The sequence below is a fragment of the Gavia stellata genome, chromosome 1 (genome assembly GCF_030936135.1).
Source record: "Gavia stellata isolate bGavSte3 chromosome 1, bGavSte3.hap2, whole genome shotgun sequence".
Taxonomy (NCBI): Eukaryota; Metazoa; Chordata; class Aves; order Gaviiformes; family Gaviidae; genus Gavia; species Gavia stellata.
Genome location: NC_082594.1, coordinates 26,996,619 through 27,007,959, shown reverse-complemented (window position 1 = coordinate 27,007,959; position 11,341 = coordinate 26,996,619). Strand labels below are relative to the sequence as shown.

Genomic DNA, 11,341 nt, shown 5'->3' with positions numbered 1-11,341 from the left:
CGCCGCCCCACCCCACGCCTCCGCAGTGCCCAGCTGGCTGGTGCAGCTCCAGTTGCTCAGATCCCTGCTGAGAGCTGGCACAGGCTGTTGCTGAAACGGCATATGTGACCGTGCTAACACCAGTTCCCTTGGCCTGGTTTGGCATCCTGAGAGCTGAGTGCCTCTCTGACGTGAAGTGGAATGAGCTCTAAACACAACCTTGACACCGCTGCCTTGGGGATTGAGCCCCACATTTTAGAAAATGCTGTCCTCTGCTACTGCATAAATTTATGAGTGATCTGAAAGAATATTTAACAGCATTAATGGTAAAATTTGCAGATGACATAAAATGCATAAAGCACTAAATAATGCAAAGAAAAAACAGTTTTCCTGTAGGGAAATTGACATCCTTTAGTAAGCCAGGATCATTTGAACGTGCTTTTTGAGACAGCTGAATGCAAGGTCATTCAGCAGGAACAAAGAATGTAGGTCACATTTAGAAGACTGGAGACTGTGTCCTGGAAAGCAGTGACTCTGAAAAGGATTTAGGGGTCACAGTGGTTAGCCAGCTAAAGAGAAGCTCCCAGAACAATGTTCCAAGGCATTTGGTACAGCCTTCAGATACAGGAGTGTTGGGTGGTGACATAACTGTATCCAAGTCTACTGTACACTTTTGACAAAGGTGCTTAAAATTTAGAAATGTTCAGAAAAGCACTGTTGGAATACTGTTGCATCTGAAAAACCTGATTAACAGTAACAGAGGTGAGAAGTTCAAGTTACTTACTTTAACCAAAGTGGGATTAAGAAGTGGCTATATTGTGGTTTATGAAGATGTGCTACAGAGGGCTCAGGAAACACACAATATTCCAAAGTCTGTTCAATGAGGAAGGACAATTTTGTATTAGCAAAACTGTACGCTCTTTTAACAGGGCAGCTATATAACTGTTGAAACAGTTTACGCAAGCTTTGTTTCTATTTAGAATTGCATTGTTTTAATTTAAGTTGTGGACAAACACATGAAAAAGGTAAAGGAAAAGCATATTTTAAAGTGCTTTAAAAAGAAAAGCATGGCAAGCGTGCATGACAAAGGCAAACAGACTGTATGGTATTGTGTTGTGTCTTCATGTTAAACACAAAACTGTAAATTAATAAAATAACACATTTTAGAAGATACTTTCCTATCAGGCTTATACTTTAGTATTGATTTATATTGAATTCTTTTTTTGACCCTTTTTTTTAACATAATCAGAGTGAAGATCTTTTTTGAACATCTGTGAAATATTTTGTACGCTTAGGCTAGACGTAAATAATACATGTCAGAGAGATGTAAACACCAATGGGAGAAATAAATTATGTAGGTGAACACAGGGCACTATAGCTAACGTAATGAGCTGAAACATAAGAAACTTCTATTAACCTGGTCGTCAGAAAAAAATTCCTTATAATTGGAGGAATTCAACTTCGAAGAGATGTCTCCTTTGGGAAGTAGAAACGCCATTACCTGAGACATTTAAAATGAACTGGACCAAAGAGCACTGAAGAATGTTAAAGAACAATCCTTTGTCAGGACCATTATAGTCTTTTCCACCTCTAATCTTTGCGATCTGCTGGGTTTTCTTATCATTTAAGACTGTCATGAATATTTTATTTGATTGTTGACCTACAAAAGAAGTGGTTTAAAGAATAGAATTTTATTGCAAGATTACCAGAATTGTTAAAATAAGTTTCAATTCTCCCGTCAAGTATATTAACATTACCAGTATTGCCGTATCTGTTATGTCTAAACACAGACCAAGAGATTTTCTAAAACAATAGACTTAATTTTTAGGAACTTGCCTCTGAAAAATGACAATCTTTAGTAAAGTGCCTCAGCGCCCCATAGACCATAGGGGAAGAATTAAGTGCCTTAGAATAAGATGTACAAAAACTAAGCTAGGTGGTAAGATTGTGCTGAGGACTGAGTTGTACACGGAATTCTGAACCTCTTTGATGTTCAAGTATTTTAATGCTATTACTCCTTCGAGCAGAGGTTTTCCTGAAGGTTTTAGGTGCTCATTTCTCTTTCAAAAACTAAAGAAACAAGTGTAGCTAGAAGACTCCTGTTTCTGCTCTATACTTTAGTGATTAAAGAACTCCTCCAGGATGATGAAGAGACAACAACAATTTTTCTCCTTCAGGGAATCTCCTGTCTCCTAAGAGCCTATCTGTGGACTATTCTAGGGGAACAGAAAAGAAGGAGAATGCTCCATCCCCGTCTTCTTTTGAGCCTCTTACATTTTTTGTAGACTGAAAGCTTCATTTGCCTTCAGCCAGATTAAGCAGGGAGCCTCTATTCTGATTAGAGGTCTATAACTGGGAGCAGGGCACCCTGGGCTTAAGTCCGTGCTTCACTGATTGTTTCTGGATTTATGGATATAAAACACATAAGTGGTCCATAATACAGACACACAAAGCCATCTTTTGTCCTTCCCAACTGAGTGCCATAACCACGAGGTTACAGGCTAATTCCCTCTCTCTGATCTAATGCATTTTTAATTCTTTCAGACTACAAAGTGGAGCAGCTTCAACAGAAGGGACAGACTGTGTTTTCCTCCCTTCCATGTCTCCCTGGACTGTGGGCTGTTTACCTGACAAGTAGAGGAGAGATGAAGTCTTTGTTGCACAAAGGAAAGCAAACCAGGTCCTTCACCTTGAGAATGTTTTACCCACTGAGATTTTTATATTAAAATGAAGATAACCAAGACTTTGGGGAGAAAGCATCAGTTACAGCTGAATTTTTGTGTGGAGGTTGACTTAGCAAACGTGCTCCAAGACCTGAGGGGGTTGGGTGTAAGAGGAGCGAGTCAGTCAGTTGAAGCCTGAGCCGCTTTTGGGCAAATACCTCTTCTGGGATATTTAAGCATAAAAACTGTAGCATCTATGCAGGTTAGTCACCTCCAAGATCAGCTGTAACTAAGTGAGCGGTGTGAGGAAGCCTGGCTCCAGCTGTAGTTCCTGAAGTCCACATCAACCCCACCTTCAGCACTCAGTCCCTGTCACAGGGCTTGGGGACCAGGCGAACCTCATGGAAATGCCAAGTGACACATTTGGTAAAAATACTCATAAAGGCGTTTTTTGGACGCCGGGCCAGGGCCTCGCAGGGGCGGCAGCTGCCCCATGCGCAGGCAGGCCGCGATCGGGCACATCTCACCGGCCGGGGCTCCCCGGGGCGGAGGGAGGCGGCGGGCAGGCAGCGACCGGCGGTGCGGCCAGGAATTTCCTCAGGGGGAGCCCACTGGGAGCGTGACCGACCGTCCCAGCAGGGCCTCTCCTCCGTGCCCCCCCGCCTGGGGCTGGCGTGGGGGGCGCAGGCGGGCAGCGGATTCCCCTCGCAGCCGCCGCCCCGCGGGCAGGGCGCGCTGCCGGCGGCGGCTCCGGCGGTCGCCCCGCAGCGCTGAGGGAAGAGAGGGCCCGCAAAGGGAGAAAGAGAGGGGGAGACAGCAGCGGCGGCGGCGCCGCCCTCTGGAGAGAGCGCCAGGGAGAGGCTGCTGCGAAGAGCCGCATTTCAATGAGGGCCGGGCTAATGCAAATCACTGCAATCGGCAGCAGCAGAAGAAAGGCGAAGCAGCTGCAGCCCGGGCTCCCCAGCAGCGCGCTCCAGCCAGGGGAGGCGTAACAAAGGCAGCGGAGCCGCTTTCTGCGGCAACTACTGCGATTAAAGCCGGGTGGTCGCCGGGGGGGGAGGGGGAGAGCTGCCCGTCTTTGGCCGCTTCCCAGTTCGAGCCACCGTCTTCCCTCCGCGCCCCGCCGGCAGGTCCGAGGGAGAAGGTGCTCGCCAGGCTGCGGAGAACAGGTAAGCGCCGGGGCCGCCCCTCTCCTGCGTGGGGGCTGCGGGGCCTCTGGGGCGCGGCCGTTGGGCGCCCGCCGCGGCGCGGTGCACCTGTGCCCATTGTGTGGGGCGGCGGCCTCCGCCGAGCGCCGCAGCGCTGTCCCCGGGCGGCCCCGCGTGTGGCGGTGCGTGTGCCCGGCTGCGGGAGCGTGGGGCGTGAAGCAAGGGCACCCGCCGCCTCCGCCATTGAGTTGCTGCCGCGGGGCGGCTGGCTGTCCCCGGCAGCCCGGGGGAGCCGTGCTAGGTGCTTCCCCCGCGCGCCCGGAGGCGAACGCGCCTCGTTTTTGTCACCGTGCGGTTGACGCTGCGCTGCCATCCCGCAGCGGGGCTGAAGTGCTTGATGACACCTTCCGCGGGCTGGTTGTATTTCAAACACGTTTCCCCGACACCAGCAGAATAAACCCTTTTTTTCTTGAGGACGCTGCCGCATGTATCCATGTATTTTTTCCCCCCGTGACTAAAGTCTCTGATCTTTGCTGGGTCCCAGTCATTGCTGCATGATGTATTTTGTTTTTATCAGCATGTATGCTTGTTTTATGTAACTGCTCACCCACACCTGCATTATAAATAATTCTTTAACAGATGCGTAGAGTGAGAAGTGTTGGGCATGGTGGTTTTCCAGGGGTGTGTCCTTTAATTTTTCTGTATCTGTGTGTGTATATGAGTATATATTTACACACACACACACGCATGGAAACATCTGATCAGATCAAGTTGTTTAGGATTTCTTTGTCTGCTCTGACCTTGTGGTTTGAACATGCTTTTCTGTAAATAGCAGGACTGGTGTTCAAGGGAAGCTCTATTTCTGTTTTAAAGGGCGTAATTGGGAATTACAGCCATTATCGATTAAAGTATAAGTGTGCAGAAGAAAGGGCAGGGACTCACACTCCTTCCTCCCCCATCGAAGATTAGTAAAGGTGAAAGTCTCTTAAAAAAAGTACATTTTCATGTAAACTTGTTTTTCCTTTTTTGTGTGTGTATGTTTGAGATGGTTTGAGCAAATGAAACAGCAGACCTAAGAAAAATCCATTTTTCTTGGCACAGGCATTGCTGTCGAGATACAGTTTCTGAATTGTGAGTTCTGGGATTGTTTAAATCTCAATAACAGGTTCTCATTGGAATTAGAAATGAAGTAAAACAACTGACTTTTTTTTTTTTTTTAGCATGGAAACGTTGGTGGTATAATCCTGACCTGTGGCCACTAAGTGATATTTTGTATTTAACCTGTAGAGAAGTGTCAGTGAAATGCCACAACAAATGTTCATCTTCTTTACACTGAAGTGAGGTGTATGTGTCTATGTATACTGAGGAGGAAAAATATAGATTAGTCTTTTTCTTTTATGTGTATATACACACATATATATACTGCACCATATATGTATGTTAGGTACCTTTAAAGTATTTACAGATAGAAATCTTGCATATATACATAAGCACATGATCCTGAGCTAATGTAACAAAATAAGTTGTGAGCTGTAACCAAAGCAGGGTAAATAATTTCCACCAAGGCCCTGCATTTGCAGTGGTTAAGCCTTAGGTACTTGTTCTAGTCAAGCACGTGAACAGCTCTGAGAAGTTGTTGAGCACATCCCTTGCAGCTTGCAGCATCAGGGTCTAGCTGTATCATCACTGGTTTAATACAAACTTCTGTAAGCTAAAGAGCATCCATAAGTCTTTCTGTATTTCCTCCTACTGTTTTACAGCTGGTCTGAATATATTTTTTTTCTTAATGGTCACACAATCATGAGTGGTTGAAACGAAGCTTACGCTTGCTATTTTTTTTCGTTTTTATTGGAAATAAATGAGAGACCACTTCTAAATTAGGTCTGTGTATCTGTGCTATAAATAAACTTACTGTGCTTTGCTGTTCTGCAGACAACTGCAAATTTAGGTGGCTCCTAAATGAAAAGAAATGTGTTTTGAACCTAATGCTCTTTTGATCATTCTAAATTTTTTTTTTTTTGGTAAATTTGTTTCTTTTATTTGTGAAGATTAATGTGCAATTTGTAGTATTAAGTCCTGTGTTGGTCATAAAAAGGAATGGAATTATCTACCTCCTTGATTTCGTTTCAGAATATGTGAACGTCCATTTATGTGAACTACATTGAACAGCTGGGATCATTTTGGTCAGAGCTGACGGGTTTTTGTCACTGTCAAACATGAGAGATGCTAATTGCTAATTTGCCTATCGACACTGAATTTATCACTCCTTCAGTGATAGTTTTGTAGGCAAAAGAAGCTGTCAGCATTAATCAGTTTGAATATTAGGCCTAGGATATGAATAATATGTCTTGCAAATTTTACAAAGCACTAAAGTGGCTTGATGACTGAATAATGCTAGCTTCCTGTCTTTCTCTAATATTTTTTGTTCCTTTTTTTTTTATTTCATGACATTTGAGCACTTCTGTTGGTTCAGAGTATGCAAAGTATATGCACAAGGACAACTGAAGTAATTTATTACAAAGCTTAGGCTGTAGGGAAACCAATGGTTGGAATATGCAAGGACTTTTGAACAGTGGGCTTGACCTACTAAGTCCACGTACTGGTAGTGGTAGTCCTGGTTCTCATCACCAGCCTGCAACGTCTGTTCTTCTGAGTTCTTAATTGCTTACTTGTTGGTGACTGGTTGCCTTTCTGAAATGGTACCTCTTGAGATCACAGTTGGAACATACAATTTAGTGGGGGGCAAACGGTCTAGAAGGTAGACTGGACTCAAATAGCACCTGAATATAACATAAGAAAAAAGTAGAAAGTTGATGCGTTTGTTTTTTATTTTCTTGTAGCTCAACTTTGTTATGTCATTTTCAGAGTTCTTACTAAATTTGAACAAGCACTTTTTAATGTTTGCCTATTGTTAGCAGTTCATTTAATGAGTGGCATTCCTACGGTGTATAAAAGTCTAACTTATAAACCAGGTTTTATGGCCTGGCAAGAGAGTTAACTGTAAAATGAACATGTGAACGTAGCATGGTTTCATTCAAACATTTTTCTCAACCTGGAAAGTAGTCCTCTGTATGTGCCATGTATAGAACATGAAGTCTCAAAGTAAGCTCCTTTAAAACGTGTGTCTTAAACTTTTTCTCTTCTCTTGTGCATCCCTTAGGTTGAACTTCAAGATGTCTTTTGGGAGAGATATGGAGCTGGAGCATTTTGATGAGCGTGATAAAGCGCAGCGATACGGCAGAGGGTCCCGGGTAAATGGTTTGCCCAGCCCTACTCACAGTGCCCACTGCAGCTTTTACCGAACCCGTACTCTACAGACCCTGAGTTCTGAGAAAAAAGCCAAGAAAGTTCGTTTCTATCGTAATGGAGACCGGTATTTCAAAGGGATTGTATATGCCATCTCCCCTGACCGGTTTAGATCCTTTGAAGCGCTCCTGGCTGATCTGACCCGAACTCTGTCTGACAATGTGAATCTGCCCCAGGGAGTGAGAACAATCTACACAATTGATGGCTCCAAGAAGATTTCCTCCTTGGACCAGTTAGTAGAAGGTCAGCAGTAAGATTTAGAGGTGTAAAGTTATGTTTGAGTCAGTGTTTGTTTGTCTAATCTGTTAAGTCTTCTGCAAGCAGGTAATGGTATTGATGTTCTTATTGATAAAGAAAGGATCTTTGATGGTATAACTAGAATTGTGAATATCTTAAATTGTGCCATGAAATATTGTTGCCTTGCTACTTATTTCCCTCTTGTTGGACGTGTCTGACCTTTCCCTTTCTGTTAACCTAGTGTTGATAGTCCTAGATCTTGAAGATCGCATCTGCTGCTTCTTTTGAACTTGCATATTTAAAAATGCCATTGAGAGTTTAGTCAGTTAAACTTGACGAGGTCCATGGTGCTGATGAAACCTACATGAAATTCAGTTCTGATGCATTTTTAAGTCTTTCTGTACCTAGTGAAGGGCTCCAATTCTTCCCTGCAAGTAAATATGCCTTAAGTAAAATACTCTGCTCTCATGGAGCGGCATAAATGTAGGCAACCTATTAAAAGAGTAATGTTGTAGCCATGGTTCAGCTGGGGTAGATTGTAAACTTTTCTGCCCTGTAGCATTTCCCTTTTCCTCATCCCCAGTCCACTGGCATCCTTACGTTGTTTTTAAATAAGGCTCATATACCTGCAGTATAAAGCATTACCAATGATTTGGTCAGAACTGATGAGTCTTGGTCACTGTCAAACATTAGAGATGCCAGTTGCTAATTTGCCCATCGACACTGAATTTATTACTCCTTCAGTGATAGTTTTGTTGGCAAAAGAAGCTGTCAGCATTAATCAGTTTGAATATTAGGCATAGGATATCAATAATACTTTTTACAAGTTTTACAAATACCTAAAGTAGCTTTTCCAACATGAAGTGCTTCTGGCTTGCAGTGGGCTTCTTTTTGTGTGTGTAGGCAATAGCTCCTAGTATAAAACATCAGAATGTATAAGGTCTGAAAGCATTAACTAGCACATGGCCATAACTGAGGTTGTGTTTTATCTGTAAAGTTTAAATGCAAGGGTTTGACTGTGTTCAAAGAAAATAAAGGCGGAACAATTTTTTTCATCTTTGCTTCCATCCTGCCCCTGGCCCCAATGTGCCATGGGCAAACCTGTAAAACATGGATCTATAGCCACTGGACAGCCAATTTAGAGTTGTAATAGAGATTGTAATTTCTTTATGATTTTCATTTTTAGCACTGGGTGAGAGAACATGCAGTATCAGGATGTAATGAGAGGATCAGAAGAAGGCTAATGTGGGGAGAGAAGAAGAAAAGGGTAATGTCGAATAAGGTTCCTGAAAGAGGAGCTCATCTTTGCATAGCAGGTGTTCAGCCACCATTGAGTTGTCTCCTTTAGGTGTTATAGCAGAGGAAAGCTCTTTAAGGAGAAGTTTTGAGAAGAGGATATTCTTGATAATCCTCCTTGTATAAAAGAGAGAGTAGGAGACAACATGAAGATGCTCAAAAAGACAATTGAAGTAGTGGGATTGTCCACATAGGTAAGGGGTTTTGGGGTTAGGGCCATAGGTTTAGTGAAATGGAAAAGAAACTGCTCTTAAGATCAATGTTATGAATTACAAGGCAGAGTTAGAACTGTATTTGTCAGGATAGTATTTAATTGGTGGAGAATATAAATTTCTGGGAGGAAAGACCAATATTAATCAACATCTGTTTAAAAGCAGTGTTTGTGCATTTTCTTCTCAGTAGTGGTATAAATAAGTGTGCTTATTTGATTGGTATGCTCATCAAGAAGCAAGTATCATTGATGTTAATGTTGATTTGCACTGTCTTTTACTGCCAGTCAGAACCAGCTTTTGAAAAGAAAGAACTGAATGCAAAAATAAATTCAGCAACCTATAAGATTGGTTTATTTTGACATCCTAGGGGAGAATAATACCAGTTATAAATCAGTCAAAATGAATGACAGTACAAGAGCATAAGTTTATTTTAAGGAAGGGCTTTGGGATTTCTTTTAGTTCTGTGGGACTTTATTCCTTCCCTTTTCAGTGAACACATCCTCCCTTCCTGTGTGTAGTTGAAGTTGGACAGTCTTATTTTCTTGTGCCATTAACACTGTGGGATTTACAGAAGTCAGTCTTTGTGTGCAAGTAGAGAGCTCCATCCTTGTTCCGTCTGAAAGGGGGCTTCTGTCTATTTGTATAAAACTGCAAGGTGGGTTATTTTGTTCTGTTTCCCTCGTAGAGCTTCACTGTAGAGTACAAGTTCATATATTATTAGCTCAGTGATGGTTTTTCGTAAGCCCCTTCCACTCTTTACTGTACAAATTTCTTAGAGTTTGGCTAGTCTGGTACAGCATTAATTAGCTTGAAGCTGTGCTTTGTGTTTAAATAGCTGGAAAATCACTTGATTTTTGCCTCTTGCCAAATGACATTTGTGCTCAAACTATTGAAATACGAAGCATTGCTTTCTTCATGGTGAGACTCTTCCCTTATTGTATGAATTCGTTTAATGAGACTGTTATGAATTGCCAAGGGTTTTTTTTATTTTTTTTTTTTTTTTTTGGGGGGGGGGGCATTGATTTTAGTGATTGTGTTGTAAGGTAAATGTGTAAGGCCTTGATTTGGTGTTGGTTTTTTGCCTGTATGCCCGTGGGGAAGTTACTGTACTCTTACCTTACCATACAGTACACGAAGACAGAGAAGCAACTAGCTCTTGGGGGAAACAATGCAGCAGCCACTGTCTTTCATCCCAGAGCTAAATACATAGAACTGCATGAAAGATAGTCTCAAAGGAAAAAGATTGTAAAGGAGCTGTTTTGCTTTAATAATATTTCGTTCTGTCCTGCATATAATTCAGAGCTGTCATGGCTGTATACTGGTACTGTAGGTTATTTTGAGGTGCATGGACATATCTTCCTTCATTTGAAACTAATGATTTCCCTAGGCCCTAGGGTTTGGGGTTCTCTTTGGTGGTGCGGTTTTTTTTTTTTTTTTTTTTAAAGACTTGGGGCATGTGAGATTTGTTGGAATTTGGTAGCAAGGGGTATGTACTGTTGTAAAAAGTTTCACACACTCTGTAACTTCTCCTGTCACCTTAGATGAAGGAAAGAATGCAATGGATTCAGGTTGCTTTCTTTTTGTCAGACCTGATGTTCAGGAACCTCTTACCTTTAAAGAATGGCTTCCAAAAGTGACATGACTTTATTCCCTAGATATGACATGTAATCAAAGCATGTAGAAACAATAAAGATGAAGTTGCTCTTAAGGCTAAATTGTCTAGCTGTAAACAAAGTCTCAAGTCTCAGGAAAGGACTTTTGCTTTTCCAAAAGTGTACCATCTTTAAAGCTGAAGGCAGAGGTGGACTGATGGGTCTTACACTGTTCAATGGTAAATTTGAGGGTAACAAGAACAGTAATAGATTGGAATGAGCAGGATAACTCTCAAACAAAGAGTATTATTTACAGTTTTTACTCCTGGGGTCCTGCTATGTGGAACAAAGACCACAGAATCAATCCATAGCCAGAACTGCATCCCTTTCTCATTAATTTTTATTCTAATATTACCTCAGAGTCTTGGGTATGTACCAGAATCAATTATTTTAGGTTTCCATGATACCTACCACAAAAGATGAACTCTGCAGCAGAGAACTGGCAGTCAAAGACAAACCAAAAACCCCAAACCACAAGGCTGAGAGAGTACTGGGAAACAATATCGTCACATGTCAATATTGGGTGCACTGCTAAACTATTGTAAAGATTTGCACGTGTGCATGCACATTTTGTGTAGGCATAATGGCAAAAATAGTTTTAAGGAATAATCTGAAAAAGAAAAACGAATGTGTCTCAGGGATTATCTCAGAGCTGCAGTCCTCATTGAAGGAGCAGTTTGAAAGAGCACAGATACACTAGTTTTAAAATCTGGTAATGGCTGTAACTGGCTGGTAACTCTTGGGAGATGTGAACCTCACTGCAGTGGCAGAGGAGATGATGGGTCATGTGAGGACTGCGGAAGGCTCTTGTGAGTGGAGGTAGGCAGTTTGTGTTCGATGCAGCAGAG

The 11,341-nt window shown here is 42.3% G+C and overlaps 1 protein-coding gene across 9 annotated transcripts in view; it reads left to right on the top strand.

The window, feature by feature from the left end:
• Positions 1-6,963: 6,963 nt before the first annotated feature.
• Positions 6,964-11,341, top strand: part of DCLK1 (doublecortin like kinase 1) — a 249,647-nt gene continuing 245,269 nt past the window's right edge. For all 9 annotated transcript variants that reach the window (XM_059816171.1, XM_059816180.1, XM_059816205.1 and 6 more), the window contains exon 1: positions 6,964-7,339. In XM_059816171.1, the coding sequence (XP_059672154.1) occupies positions 6,964-7,339 (376 nt within the window). The remainder of the gene's footprint in view (positions 7,340-11,341) is intronic.